The 16,363-nt window shown below is 34.6% G+C and overlaps 2 protein-coding genes across 2 annotated transcripts; one reads left to right on the top strand and one right to left on the bottom strand.

Moving 5' to 3' along the window:
- The first annotated feature begins 6,770 nt into the window (after window positions 1-6,770).
- Window positions 6,771-7,332, top strand: LOC121746460 (dnaJ homolog subfamily B member 4-like). Its single transcript, XM_042140670.1, has 2 exons — window positions 6,771-6,789; window positions 6,848-7,332. The coding sequence occupies exons 1-2, from the start codon at window positions 6,771-6,773 to the stop codon at window positions 7,330-7,332; spliced, it is 504 nt and encodes a 167-aa protein (XP_041996604.1).
- Window positions 7,333-7,519: 187 nt separating this feature from the next.
- LOC121811165 (aldehyde dehydrogenase-like) lies at window positions 7,520-12,685 on the bottom strand. The gene is made up of 10 exons (XM_042211966.1): window positions 12,173-12,685; window positions 10,705-10,773; window positions 10,513-10,609; window positions 10,174-10,380; window positions 9,258-9,373; window positions 8,993-9,097; window positions 8,735-8,907; window positions 8,544-8,634; window positions 8,111-8,260; window positions 7,520-7,952 (listed from the first exon to the last, which is right to left on the bottom strand). The coding sequence occupies exons 1-10, from the start codon at window positions 12,362-12,364 to the stop codon at window positions 7,722-7,724; spliced, it is 1,431 nt and encodes a 476-aa protein (XP_042067900.1). The 5' UTR covers window positions 12,365-12,685; the 3' UTR covers window positions 7,520-7,721.
- Between the last annotated feature and the right edge of the window lie 3,678 nt (window positions 12,686-16,363).

Consider the following 16,363-nt stretch of genomic DNA (forward strand, 5'->3'; position numbering starts at 1 on the left):
TAAAATATAAGACAAAAATCGTAAAATTGACATATGCTCAAGACTAGTTTTGGCCTTTATTCAATAATTTATGAAGGAAAAAACGTTATTTATTTTATGGAGTATCATTTTGGACTGTGAAGTCTAAAGGATGGAATTGATGCCTCAATTAGTTTTACCATTGTGGTTTTTTTTTATATCTCTATTCTCTATATATAGTTTGTTTTTAGATCGTACCCAAACAAAGTTTAAGAAAATTACAAGTGCGAAGTGGTTTGCCAAATAAATAATAGTACATGTAAATTGTTAAATTCTAACTAATTATGATTTATGAATTATTAAATTCTGATTATAAACTGCCAACTCTGCATATGGATTGTTAGACGTACATGTACACCTAAGAAGGGTGTCTAATCTATCATAATCTAAAGTGTCAGTTTGGTGAAAAGACAATTATATCTTTTTTGGAGGGAAAACGGAGAGATGAAGTGACTTTTATTTCTTTATTTTATTTTGAGTGTTGTTCAATAAAATTCTAGCTTCTTGAGAAAGTTTTAAAACACTTTTAAATAGAATCTGCCATTAGTTGAATCTACATTTAGGTATCATGGACTAATTTTCTAATTTTCTGATTGCAAAATAGGGGGTGGTTCTGCTTGGAATCCGGTGATGGCTCCGGCGAGAACTCCAACAATGGCTTTGGCAAAGGAACAAACATATCAAATTAGCAAAAATCTATATAGAATCTTTCAATTTATACATTTCTGAAACTTTGAATAACTTAATATTGGTTTTAAATTCTATATTCTGAAACATGAAAAGGATACTTCATCGGGGATGAGGCCAGCGCCGGAGATGCATGGCCGGAAAGTAAAGGCAGCGGCGGCAGAAGGGACGGAGGCAGCGGCAACGACAGAAGGAACGTAGGTAGCAGCGGCGACGACGAAAGGGACGTAGGTAGCAGCGGCGGCTGGAAGAGAACCATCCGGCGGAAGAGACGGATGCAGCGGCGGCGGTGCAAGGACTGCAACTCTGCAAGAGCCATCTGGCGACACCATGGCCGACCAAACAGACAGTTAAGCAGGATGGAAGGAAACCCGACGAGCACGGCGGTGGGCGTGGCGGCGTCGATTGGCAGAGAGAGGGAGGTGGCGAGGCAAGGCAACGAGAGGGAGGTGGCGAGGTCGATTGAGAGAGAGTGTGGAGGCGCAGGAGAGGAAGAGAGATGCGTGATTGGGAGAGAGATGGAGAATAGGGAGGCGCAACTTTTATCGTAGGGTTGGTAGGGTTTATTTAGGTTTTTATTGAGTTGGATTTTTGGAAAATTTTATACTCCATTGATTGATTTTCTTTTTAATTGAATATAGTCCTAAATTAGATATTATTGTGTCTTAAAAGTTAGATTTAATTTGGACTATTAATTTATTGGATTTAGTATATACTTCATATATATTTTTCATTTTTTTTACAATTTAGTTATAAAAGTAGTAGTATATGTTAATTAGCCTTATATTTGGATTAAAATTGGAATTGTGCTATAGAGTTTAGTTTGCCTTCCATTTATTTAGGTTAAAATTGCAATTTAATCCTTATTGTAATATTTTTTTCTGAATTAATTCACAAGCTAAACGACAACACAAATATGAAATGTTTACAATTTTCATCCTATAATTACTCAATTAAAGTTTTCAGTTCATATATTTTAATTAGTCTCTAATTAATTAAATAATACTACTAAAGAGTTGTATAAATTATGGAATAAGATGAAATTATATATATATATAAAATTAAATCTAACTTATAAAGTTTGTATAACTTCTAAATATAAGAGTAGTGCAAATTTCATACTATTATTCAAAACAAATAAGATGCATAAAATATTATCGTTATTTTAAGTGGCAATTTACTTTTTATACGTGTATGTGGTGGGAAGTAAGAAATTTATTCTTTCCAATATTAACAACTGATTTAGTCTTTGGCCATATATATCAAGTTATGCTACGGTCTGAAATTAAACGGAAGAAATAAATAGTCAACTAAAATGTGATTATCGGATAATACAAAATTTAGTATACATAATTCTACAGTTAAATTTAGTATACATAATTCTAATTGAGTTGATTTTATTTTATCTATTATAAATAATTACTATGTATTTAGTCTTTGGTCATACATCATAAGTTATGCTAAGTCATTAAAACCTATAGTGTTAAAGATCCATTTGGTACTTACTATTATAATATTTGTTGCGATTTAAGTAGTATTTTTTATTGAGACATTTAGTTTTTTTATAAGTTATTATTAAGATAGTATAACTATATAAAATTTTATTATAATTTTATTTTGGATGAAAGAAAAACAAATTTTCTAAACTTGCATAGTACATATATTCAAGAAATGTTAAAATATTAATTAAGTAAAATGATAGTGTTTGGGTGATGATATTCATAGGATGAGATTGTGACAAAATAATTTGCGTCGTGAGATAAGATTGTTGACACTAAAGGTAGTATGAAAATGTACAATTTATTTGATTTTGATTTCTTTTATGAGATAAGATTTTGTTCTTTTTAACTTTGATTCCTATTTCTCTTTTATGCTTCTTAAAATATTATATTTATGTACATTATTGTCTTCGTTCAATAAAAATATAGGCATATTATATGCTATGGAAATTAAGATAAAATTTGTAAAGTATGAGAGGGGGAAGAGTAGTTGAAGTAATGTTTTAATGATGGTATAAGTTATAAATAACTTGGTGTATATGGGTAATAAATTGGGATAACTTTCCATAAATGAAAATGACCATATTTTTGTGCGTAATTAAGATATATAGGCACATTATATGCTATGGAAATTAAGATAAAATTTGTAAAGTATGAGAGGGGGAAGAGTAGTTGAAGTAATGTTTTAATGATGGTATAAGTTATAAATAACTTGGTGTATATGGGTAATAAATTGGGATAACTTTCCATAAATGAAAATGACCATATTTTTGTGCGTAATAATGTAATAGTTGGGTGAAAGATATAGCCATACATGGTTTATGGTTTTATATATTCATTTATTTTGTATTTATAATTTGAAACTTTTATGTCCCATGGCACGGGTGTTAATACTAGTATTATTTATATTTCAGTGCCTATTGAGAAAAACATGGCAACATGACATCCATTGCAATTATATCAAAACAAAAACACACGAATCTGGACAGAGACATCCGTGACATGCACATGTCAAAACGAATACACTCTCTAATGATTGATATACTAATATACTAATATACTATATACATACAGCCAAAGTTTAAAAAAGGGAAAAACTGGGAGGCCGCATTATCGTCATTGTATGTAAGAAATAGATTAGAGAATCAAAATAACTCTACTATTATGGAACATACTAAAATGGCAAAATGACTTTACTACTATAGAACAGAGAGAGTACTAGTTAGTAGTTCGATTGATCGGACTAGTCTAACTACTACTTGAACCGAAATATTATAAGTGAAAATAAATTGATTTTTTTTTAAAAACTTTAAATTTAATCAATGAAGGAAAAAAAATATTATAGTGATACTCTTTTCGTTCCTAGCTTGTTAATTGTTCTATTTCAGGAAATTTAAAGATAATTGAATCATTTCAATTTTTGTCAAAAATATACATATTCTATTTTTTATTTTATTATCTCTCGTACGTTATTCGTATTCTTTCTCTACATAATACACTAAGTAATTGTTTCTTAATTTTCATGCAATAATTGTAACTTAATTAACAAGAAACTATGAGAGTACATCAGAAGTCTTCAATCTTATAGTATTAAATGACATTAAATCTGCATGTTTACAAATAAATTCGAATATTAAATAAGAAATAGGAGTAAAAGTTTTTATCAAAATATCGATAAATTTTTAAAAATGCAGTCAAAGCACAATTTTCAATAATCATTTTCCACTCTAGTTATTCAAAACATAAATAAATATTGATTTCTATAAATGAAAATATTATTATTTCAACATTATTCTCTAAAACAACACTGCATAATTTTTGTTATCGTTCAAAAATCCTCATAAGGCTCTCCGTATTAGTCTCTCTGTTTTAATCTCTTCTTGTTGGGCTTATGTGGCTGGGTCAACCATTTGCGCGGCCCAAATGAATAAAAGACTCAGGCCCAAGTTCGAAGGCCCAATGAGATTAAAAGGCAGAAGCCGTTGGTTTTGGTTAAATTGAATAGTTGAGTTTCAGTTGGAGTTTCAACCAATTTCTGTTTTCATCTTCTTCCTCACCATCTTGTGTGATTCAAGAGAGCGTATAGAGAGAAGAGAGTGTACACTGTAATCTTGGCTAGCTAGTTGAGTGATTCACAGCCGAGTTGTTTTCTCCGGTTGAGTAGCGAGCTACAGTGTGTGTTGTAATCGGTTTCTGCTGTGTTGTGCCGCAATAAATTGTTTCACCTTCGTCCGTGGATGTAGATCCTATTGAGGATCGAACCACGTAAATACCGCGTCGATCTTTGTATTTGTTTCATCAAATTGGCGCCGTCTGGAAGGCTTTGATCGGCGTAATGTCTCTGGCGAAATTTGAATTGGAGAAATTCACGGGCAGCAATGACTTCGGCCTATGGAGATTGAAGATGAAGGTCGTGTTGATGCAGCAAGGGCTTTGGGAAATTGTGAAGGATGGGAGAAGGCTGATACCGCCGATGATGCGGACAAGAAGGCTGATGCGAAGATTCAAGAACTTCAACAAAAGGCTTACAGTACCCTAATTCTGAGCCTTAGTGATCGAGTTCTAAGGGAGGTTTCGAAGGAAGAGACCGCCGCAGCAATTTGGGAGAAACTTGAGTCCATCTACATGATGAAGTCTTTTGCCAATCGCCTTCATCTGAAACAAAGGCTCTTCACTTTCAAGATATCAGAGGCGAAGAGCATCTTGGAGCAGCTCGAAGATTTTGGCAAATGTGTAGACGATCTGGAAAACATTGATGAGCAGATCAAGGATGTAGATAAAGCGCTTATGCTCCTGAATTCGCTGCCAAAGAGCTTCGAGCAATTCAGGGATGCCATATTCCTTGGTAGAGACTCCAAGATCACCTATGAGGAGGTGTATTCGGCTTTGAAATTGAAGGATTTTCAGAATTCTTCAGGGAAGTCTCTTGATCAGGCTGGAGAGAGCCTGAATGTGAAGTTCAATGTCAGGAAGCCTAATGATAAGTGGAAGAAGCCAGGCTCTGAAAAATGGAAGGGAAAGAGCCAGGAAGATCCAACCCAAAAGGAGTCCAGAGCTTGCCACTACTGCAAGAAGCCTGGACATATCAAGAAAAATTGCTACGCTTTGAAAAGAAAGCAGGCTGAGGGCAACAATGATCAGAATACTGCTGATTGTGCAGCAGAATTGGAGCTTGCTCAGGTTTTGAATGTGACTGAGAATGCGGCTGACATGATGACTAAACCTCTACCGAGTGCTAAGTTTGAGCATTGCTCGGACTTAGTTAACTTGACTGCAAGAAGGTGAGGGAGTTTTGGCGAAGGTGGAGCTGGTTTGATGGTCGATGCAGCCAAGGTGGAGCTTGTTGGGCTTATGTGGCTGGGTCAACCATTTGCGCGGCCCAAATGAATAAAAGACTCAGGCCCAAGTTCGGAGGCCCAATGAGATTAAAAGGCAGAAGCCGTTGGTTTTGGTTAAATTGAATAGCTGAGTTTCAGTTGGAGTTTCAACCAATTTCTGTTTCATCTTCTTCCTCACCATCTTGTGTGATTCAAGAGAGCGTATAGAGAGAAGAGAGTGTACACTGTAATCTTGGTTAGCTAGTTGAGTGATTCACAGCCGAGTTGTTTTCTCCGGTTGAGTAGCGAGTTAGAGTGTGTGTTGTAATCGGTTTCTGCTGTGTTGTGCCGCAATAAATTGTTTCACCTTCATCCATGGATGTAGATCCTATTGAGGATCGAACCACGTAAATACCACGTCGATCTTTGTATTTGTTTCATCAAATCTCTCATAAGACATTTTTGTTGTTGCTTGTCTTCTCTCTCTACTCTACCATCCATGGGAGAGCATTCAAGACCAAACCCCAATGGTTTTATTCGCTTACTTGCAAACGTATGCAAATCCTTCCTCTCCAAATGCTGCACAGAGAAGCAACCCCTTTTCTCCAACCAAACACCAAAAAAACCTATACATTTTACCAAGGTTCCTTCACCAAACCCATCTCTCATGCACTACTATTACTATTACTATTACTATTACTATTACTATTACTATTACTATTACTATTACTACTATTACTACTATTATTATTATTATTATTATTATTATTCATTATTATTATTATTCATTATATTATTATTCATTATATATTATCTAACATCCTAATCCTGCAGATTATCAGATCAAAGACCAAGAAACGTAAACCATGGAGAGAAGGAGATCATAAGAGACGTTACAGATTCAAACGGGGAAACAATGACGACGACAACCGAGCTACAAGATCTCCTCGATGGGGCTGCGGCACAGGCTTCTCCCGGCTGTCGAGGAATCTGAGCTGCCAAGGCCGGAGAACCCAGCCTCCAGGCGGGGAAGCTAAAGGGCCCTTTTCGAGGAGCTTGAGCCATAAAGAATCATTCAGGGGTGCTGGCACCGGCGGCTTGACCCACACGTTTTCGAGAAGCGCGAGCAGGGGGGTCGCAGCCCCCATCATTTTCTCAAATTGGAGTTGGCTGATCAAACCGGCAGCAATGATAAAGCACCTCGAGGAGCTCTGTTTCGGTTGTGTCAAGAAGGTCGTCATCACAAGAGATGCCGTCAATGGAAACGGGTAAAAACAGAAACAAAAACAACCATACAGCATAAGATAATCCTGTAGGAAAATGCAGGAAACAGGGCTCTATGCTATCCTAACACCTTTTTCCCATGCAACTCTGTGGAGGAAGATGAGACGGTGACAATCAAGGTGGAGCCAGGATGGAGGAGAGGTACAAAGATCACGTTCGAGGGGAAGGGGAACCAGATGCCGGGCACAAAAGCTGCGGATCTAGTGTTCATGATAGCAGAGAAAGAGCACCCCTTGTTCAAGACACAAGAGGATGATCTACAAATGGGAGCTGAGATCATGTTGGTCGATGCTCTAACAGGGTGCACGCTTCCCCTCCCGTTGCTGGGAGGCGAGACGACCAGCCTCGGGATAGAGGACGTCGTGCACACCGGCTACGTGAGGACCATACAAGGACAAGGCATGCCAAAGCAACACGAGCCCGGGACAAGAGGGGACTTGATCGTCAACGTTTCGGCCAAGTTCCCAGAGACGTTGACACAAGAGCAGCGATCTACTGCTGCTACTATTTTGCAACATGCTTGTTAATCTACCTCTTCTTCCTTTCTCTATACAGATTCAGATATTTGTAAAAAACTAAAGCTGATCTACTTCTATTGTTTTGGTATGGATGAGTTGCTGCAAACTAAAGATTCTAATAATAAAAACCTAGTAACTCTTGTTTAATTAAGAGCAATACCATAACAAAATGATAGTTATGAAGTACACAGTAAACTGCGGAAGCAAAGAAAGTCATCGATTATCAATTTTACGTACAAATGAGTTGTGCTGAGAAAAAAGACTTAAGTACACGAGCAAACGGGATAAATATTTCAATCTATATAGCCACAGGACTTGGTCACACCTAGCCTGTTAGAAGTCATCAGCAAACCAAATCTTACATCTTATTAACCCGAAGGAATACAGGTGTACGAATCTTACCATCCGAGCAAAGCACGTATGATGCCAATTATGTCACCACTTAACACAGCTTTGAGAAATTTCAGCTTTCTAGGGGTGTATGGCGGATATCTTGCAGATATTTCCCCATTAAACCCGCGATACAAAACTGGCTTTTTATGGCTGAAAGCATCGAAAGAGAATTTACCGTGGTATGATCCCATTCCACTTTCTCCCACGCCTCCGAATGGCAATGTGTCCTCAGCAAGCTGTCCAAATGAGTTTATTAATATGGTTCAGGTCTATCAAGTGACATTTTTCCATCAAATTTGTCAATACAATATTGATGAAGCAACAAGAAGACAATTTAAGCATGTATTGTGCATTTAGTTTCACATTAGCATGAGACTCCAGAAGAAAGACTTACATGAAGAGTTACTTCATTAACGCCAATGCCCCCTGCTGAGACTCTTTGCACGAATTCTTCCTTGAGCTTTTTGTCATTTGTAAATATATACGCCGCAAGGGGCTTCTCTTTAGAAGTAATCAAGTTAATGCCATCCTTAATATTGTTGACCTTCATACAAAAGGAAAATATAGAAACATAAGAAAATCAATACATTATTATGTTCCATAGTTAAAACAAGAATCGGTCAAGGAATTAGGGATAGATTGTCCTTCAGGACCGGGTGAGTCTTCTGGATCATCCAGTACAACAAATATGATCCTTTTTATGGAGTATAAAAGAAATCTTGATTTGGTTTATCATGGCAAGAAATATGTATAAATTAATGAAATTATCAAAATACTGTATAAAGTCAGTCCAAACTCAAATATACCATATGCTTATCAACTTTTACCGTGATAATGGGAAGTAGAGGACCAAAAATCTCCTCATTCATGATGAGAGAATCTTCCGGGGCATCTAGTATAACAGTGGGAGCAATCTTGCTGTAAGATGGAAATGTAAAAGAATTGCATGAATTCATCATATCAACCAATACCATATTATTGCTGAAGAAGAAAATGCAGAACCAAGTTTTGAGCTCACAGATTGGCTTTATCCCGTTGACCACCAATAACTATTTTTCCTGAAACTTTCTCTTCATCCAAAAGCTTTGACAGCCGTTCAAAATGTCGGGAATTTATAATTTTTGACATGTCTTTTGAATTCACTGGATCCTTTCCATAGAATTTTTCTAGTTCAGATGAAAGAGCATCAACCTGATCAATTGTATCAGAATTTGATCAGAGAGAAAACATATACCCCTATTCCCATGTACAGTATAGTTCATTTGGCATATCTTACAAGTTTTGCAGCATAATCCTTTTTGGTTATTATGTAATCGGGTGAAACATAGGTCTGTCCACTGTTGCAACCCCACTTGCCTGAGATGATTCTTCTTGCTGCAACCTTAAGGATGAACAATAGATGCATACATATAATTTAATACTCCATGTGACAAGCACATCATTTGTTGGTGTTCATACTCCATGTGACAAGCACATCATTTGTTGGTGTTCGTTTCAGAAAAACTCATATTTCGTCAAGTTTTGGTAACTAAGGGGCTTACTGTTAAGTTGATGTCTGAATCAACAATTGCTGGACATTTCCCACCAAGCTCCAAAATCACAGGTGTGAGATGCTTTGCTGCAGCTGCTAATACAACACGTCCAACCTTGCTATTCCCTGTAGAACGTTTGTTTGATTAGGATCAATAATGTTTGTAATACCAACACCAATACTTGAATATTTTTATTACAATTCAAATATAAAATAGAGATAGAGGCACGCTGAACCACTTCATCTCCAAAACAGCCAACTATAACAAAAAAAACAACTGTGAAATGTCTCTTCAAATTCCAGATACTTACCTATAGTCTTATATAGCTCTCATTTTATAGAATTTACTGTCTCTATATATCTTAATGGGCTGAACTATATTTATAAATTCGTTAACTAATAGAAATAGTTACTAAATATTTGGAGCTAGACTGAGAGATTCTTGACTTAATTCAGGAATATCACTTGACTGCAAAGCTAAAAGAATCTCTACGTCCAGTAAAGTCTATGATTCAGTTATTAATACAATCGCTCAGCAGATTCAAGTGGTCCTCTTAACTCAGAGACTAGAAAACATTGCAGAGTTTAAAACCTTTTGGCTTGAGCAATCAGAAAATTATCAAGAGTGAAAAGGTCGAAACCATCAAATTCAACAAACCTGCCTCCGAAAATCAATAAAACCTATCAAATTTCAACCTAAAAGACAATTAGACAAATATTGTAACATATGGTGCTAATCTTAGCATTGTCATGCAGGGAAGAGAGATGAATCACTATAATTTATAGTACTCCAATAAACAAGGAAATAGAGAAAATACTATTGTATGTAAAACAGCCTAGCAACATCAGCATCTAAAATCTTGATAAAAGGCTGAGCAGACATTTTGATTAGGAATCACTACGGATGTCTATTAGCTCGCAAGTACCTGTATAAAATATTTTGTCCCATTTCTGTACCAGTAATGCACTTGTTTCTTGAATACCACCTTCTACAACTTTTACAGCTGAGACATCCATGTACTGCCCAAGAAGTTTCGACATAGTTGAGGAAGTTGCAGATGCAACTTCAGATGGCTTAAGTACTACAGCATTACCGGCTGAAATAGCTGCAATGACTGGCTCAAGCGACAATACTTTGGTAGAGAACAGCAGCCATATGCGGAAAATAACAAAGGCAATTTATCAATATCACACATGACATGGCACAGAAAAATTTTAAATCTTAAAAAACGCCAAACATATGCAGGATAATAAATAGACCATACGGATAGGATAGTTCCATGTTGATATAACCAATACGACACCGAAGGGTTCTGACACTATTTCAGCTGATGAGGGAAAAGTGGTCATGGACGTTTTAACCTGCAATCACAAGAAAAATAGGCACCAGTTAAGTATCTGCATAAACAAATACGAGAATCGGGATGATTTCAAACTACAAATAAACACAAATTTACTTTTTCAGGCTTCATCCATCGATGCAATTGCTTCAGTGCCATCCTGCATGCTGATCTTACTGCTGCAATCTGCATGACAAAATAGTTAAGTAGTATTCTGAAATGGTGAGAATATAAGATTAAAGACTTCCATGGCTTATTTTTTTGAACAAGAAGTTACAAACAAAAAAGGTATCAGTCAACAGATGAACTGGAAATAAAAGCACAAATAAACAGAGAATTAGATGATAAGCTTAGGATCGTAAAGATAAAAAAATCTCCCAAGGCATCTCTGACGATGCAACACCAAAGCTTCTCTTCATTTCATAAACAATATATCTGATAAGGTGAAGATGAAATAACTTGACTATGTTAGCTTTTTAGAAGTGATTTAGTTGATCTCTCATACTACATCATTTAGGTTAAAAATTCCAAAAGTTCTAAAGGAAGTGAGATAATTTTATCTTTTGTTTTTTTGACATCTCCCTACCTGTTTATTTCACCAAACTTCATTTGCACAGCTAATACGAAAAGCATAGCATATGCTTTATTCTCAAAACTATGGTCTTGGTTCTTTTCTATGACCATAATGCCAGTTCGTGTGCAAACCCTTTTCTTTTGCATTGTTTTTCCTGCTTAAAAAGTGTCTCTAGCCCATAAGACGAAGCAAACAAACAGGCACAGGTTAGTCTTCTGTACGGCAACAAATTATTAGGATAGCTTTAATTTATATACTTGATGCCAGTAATCTATATCCTTAACTGAATCCCCACAAAAAAACTAGAAATCCTCTTTCAACCGTATTTATGAACGCAAACAAGAACCACAAATTGAAAATCTTGTGATGGCTTATAAAAGTCAAACATCCATATCCAGTTATCTACAAATAACAAATCTACAACTAACAAAACATGATGTACAAGAAAAGAATTCGAGCCACCCTGAAATGGATGGTTCATGTCCTCCCTCTTTCCTCGTAAAATTCAGTAACTTCCAAAATTTCAACCAAAACTTTCGCTGTACACGTCAAACTAATAGTTGAGGAATATCATTAACTCCACCAGCAACCACCGTTAGCCGTCATAATTCCATAATCAAAAAGAGAATAAATAAACCAAAAAAAATTCCCAGCTATTTTTCATTAATGAGCACGAAGCATTAAATGCAGTTGACAAAACAGGCAAGATATCATCAATAGCCACAAGTACAAAACGTATTTAAATTCAACTCCGAGTTTCGGAATATGCATTCAATTGATCAATTCTGCTGAGGCGCAGCAACATCCAGTCAATAATAATACATCCACAGATTAAAATACGTGTCAAATAATGTGAAAACGAATAATAGAAATTACACCAAGTTGAATCTGTGCATTCAGTGCGATAAACAATAACTGCTACAACAGTAGTAATTCATCATCACAGCACACGAACACATATATCACGAATCGGATAATCAGGAATAAATCCAGCAATCCAAACTCCCTCACCTCATGAAGAAAAGCTTCGTGCTCGTGCTTGCCGAGATCCGAATTCAGAGCTTCGATGAGTTCCTTCTCGTGGTGGATCGCGATTTTGAGCATCGCTTTGAGCTGCGAAACGCGCCACTCGTACGTCCTCGTCTTGCCGGAGTTGTATACGCCCCTGAGCTCCGCCGCCTCCGTCTCCACACACACAGCCATGTTTCTCCAAACTCTAGATCAAATTACCACAAACCGAGGCGCGATTACAATAAACTGCCGTCGATCTGCGCGGTTACAAAAATGCGGTTTACACTGGTTTTTGGCGGGATGCGGGGGGATATTTCTTCACACCTGTTCGTCGCTTCTGCGTTTTTTCCTTTGTGTGGACGTCGGAGTGAGAGTGATATTCGGTTTGGATTGGATTTGATTATTCATGGAGTTGGATTTTTATACATATTTATCGTCTTGTTGGCTGACCAACCGAGGGAATATTTGGGGGAGAGATGACGAATTTGTTAATAAATCAACACATACACACAGAAATTAAGAAACAACTCTCAAAATAACGAAAACGGAAATCAATATCCAAAACTATGATTATTCTGTATTAATAACGAAAAATAGATCCTTTTGTTTGTCTAGAAAGTAATGCTCCTATGATTTCTTAATTGTATTTTAAGTTATAAAAATATAAAAATTTTGAAATTATATTAATCAATTAAATTTAATTGGTACATTAATATAGTAATAAATAAATCAACAAATTACGTGATAATTAAGGTAAGATATTTTGAATTAAATTTCTGACTGAAAATAATCATATTATCAATACTTTTAAAATTATACTATTAAAATTTAGTTAATAAATTATTAATCAAGAATTTAATAATACTCTCTTCGTCCCACAATAGAAGTCATATTTGGTTCGGGCACGAGTTTTAAGAAATGTAAAGAAAAGTGGATTGAATAAGTTGGTGAAATGTGGATCCCACCTATATAGTACTTAGTTTAATCTATACATATATAAAAGACAAGTTTTGACCTTCTTTTGAAATATTTATAAGTTTTGGACAATATCTTGAAAATTTAGGAGTTTTGTAATTGCTCAATAATGCAAATCAGCACATTAGTAAAATCACGTAATGGTATTCAATTGAAACGTTTTATCAATTGAAATTGTATAATGGTATTCAATTGACACGTTTTATCCATCACATAAATGCTGATTGGAATTAATGTACTCTCTCCGTCCCCGATTAATTGTCACTCTTTTCCATTTCGGTCTCTCCATCAATAATTGTCACACTTCATTTTTAACATAAATGATAAGTATGTCTCACATTCCACTAACTCACTTCACTCACATTTTACTATAAATCCAATATAAAAAGTGGATCCCAGATTCCACTAATTTTTTCAACCAATTTTTCTTTACAGTTATTAAAACTCGTGTCCGATCAAAAAGTGATAATTAATCGGGGACGGAGGGAGTAGTATTCAATTGAGATTGAAGGTCAAATTGAAATTAATGTCAAATTTACGCCATTAAATAGGATTTTTAGCATTAAATTTATAGTGGAGAAAGTGAAAGGTGTAAAAATAAGATCCTCATTTTTTTTGTGGAGCAAGTGAAAGGTGTAAAAATAAGATCCTCATATTGTTTGTGGACTATAAATATATGACGTGCGGTAGCAATAAATCCATTCACTCACTATGTTATTTTCTATTTCTATTGCATGTGTCACTGAACCTACGATAAACTTTATTATATAGTTTCATCTTCCGATGAAACATTATTCTATAGTCTTCTGTAAGAGGGTTTTTATAGATTTTATTAACTCTCATTGGTAATGTAATTGCAGGAATTATATACACTATGCGAATTGTGGTGTTGGAGGCAATTGTTTATGCATAAAATTTCAAACTATTTCATGTAAGTATGAGATTTGTAGTTTATTTCGAGAATTGATATTGAGCTATCAACATATTCTTCATTTCATTTATAGATCTAATAACTAAAATCATATGCCTTATGAGATAATGAAATTTGATGCTGAATCGTCAGTTGATCGAGAATTAAGGAGGAAATAATGTTGAGCGGTAAGCTGCGATGAAAGTAGATTGCAGAAGAAATGTACAAATGAGTGGAGAAGAAGATGTAAATCATGGAATGTTGTATTTATGTTTACTTAAGGTTTTCTTTTATTTATTTCATTTCTAACTATTTTTAGGATTGAGCTTAGAGTTTTAATTGTTGCGCTTGACCTTGGAAATATTTTTCATGCACAATTATTACAAGCAATATATGTAGCTCACTTGATTTATTTTGTGTTCTTAAAAGACTGTTACTTTCCTCGAAATCATCTAGACAGCGACGAATCCAGGCACCCCAGCTATTGAAATTATTACAATATATATTACATATATTCCCAGGATGTACAACCATGTTTGGTAGCTGAGTTGGTCTGATATTCTGCCTTTCTTACCTGAAGTAAGCTATTCGAGTTTGGGTAACAACATTATTCTTCCATTTTGTTATTTATTTTAATTCCTCAAAAGAACTTATTTCAACTACTCTTGAATATTGATATATACTGTTTGTATAGACTTTTGAAAGCTTTATCACTTATTAAATACTATACTCTATTTATAGTGTATTTTTTAATTTATTTTGAATGATAAATATGCAATTATTTTAAAACACAAATACATTGCTAGTCTATTTTTTAAATCACAAATCTTTGATTATTTTAAAACATAAATTGATCAAAAAATACAGAGAGCTTTACCGAAAGGATAATGTAGGATTTCGAATAATGAATATGTTTGAAAAATGATATTATATGCTTTATTTGATGTTACCATCATTCAAGAGAAATGTTATTAATAGTAGCATTTAAGATGCAGATACAATCATTTTCACGACATTGTGCAATTTTGACGTCGGGATTGATTTTTACTAAAATTGTTGTATATATCTCTAGTTTATCTAACACTACTATTTATCTCTTTACCATCTCTATCTCTCACTATTCCTCCCGCTCATGTTGCAACTATTTATGGGGACATTGATGCCGACGTCAAAAATAGCTCACAATTATAAACAGTTTTGGGGCCCCAGGCAAAAAATCCTGGCTTCATCACTGCACCTAGTTATGTATCCTGGCTTCGTCACTGCATCTAGATTTATGTAATCTATGCCTTTTCCGTTTCTCCCTTTCTCATATGTGACAATATTTTTTTTGGTGGGGAGGCTCGGTTGCTGAGAACTATTTAATCCATCACTTCTCTAAGAGATTGGTTGATAACATGATAACTGCAACATACTTTTGCTTGGTTTATTATTAGTACAAATCTATCACAAAAAGTGTACTATTTTCCTTATTAAAAAGTTCTCCAAAACTTATAAACTAATATGATATGGTCATCGTATATAAACTTTTTTATGTTTCGCATACTTATCCACTCTATCCATATATTTTAATGACTCTTTAGTATTGATGATTATTATTATGTATTAATTATTTTGATATGAATGATATCGAAGTGTTTATATTGATGTGAATGGTATCGAATGGTACAATATAAAATTATGATTGTTGTTTTGTGGCAGAAATAATAAAGTTGTTATCGGAAACTTTGAATAATTTCTAAATAATGCAAATTCCATACATTTATCTTAAATATGAGTATGCGTTCGGCTGGTTTTTAAAATTGGTTAATTTTATGTTTTGGGATTGTACATTTAAATAGTTTTTTTTTTACTTTTTTGATTTATAACTTTTAGATAATATAATTGTATATGATTTTAAGTAATTCATTATGAATTTACTGTGATGCAATTAAATCGATCCGTGCATCATACGGGTGTGATACTAGTAGTAATAAAATATGAGTGGAATAAATTAGTGGAATGTATGACCTATTTACCATTTATGGTAAAAGTGAAATATGAGTCTTTTTGTGGGACAGACGAAAATGACAAAATAGAACTCTTATCGTGGGACGGAAAGAGTAATCATTATATTATTAATGTTGATAATCACATTAAGATTTTCTTAAGTTATTAATTAATTACATACGGTAATAGCATTAATAAATTATAAAATAATAATTATTGCTACAATTATAGTTATTAGGGATATTCGTTCATGGCCGTGATATAATGAAAACCATATATCTAATACAAACTCAAAACTTTAATCCTAGCCACTAATT

This window comes from Salvia splendens, chromosome 1 (genome assembly GCF_004379255.2).
Source record: "Salvia splendens isolate huo1 chromosome 1, SspV2, whole genome shotgun sequence".
Taxonomy (NCBI): Eukaryota; Viridiplantae; Streptophyta; class Magnoliopsida; order Lamiales; family Lamiaceae; genus Salvia; species Salvia splendens.

Coding starts and splice junctions, on each gene's coding strand:
- LOC121811165 (XM_042211966.1), bottom strand. CDS start 12,364: ATGGCTGTGTGTGTGGAGACGGAGGCGGCGGAGCTCAGGGGCGTATAC. Junction 10,774..12,172: donor ACGAAGCTTTTCTTCATGAG/GTGAGGGAGTTT, acceptor TTTGTCATGCAG/ATTGCAGCAGTAAGATCAGC. Junction 9,374..10,173: donor GGACAAAATATTTTATACAG/GTACTTGCGAGC, acceptor AACGTTCTACAG/GGAATAGCAAGGTTGGACGT.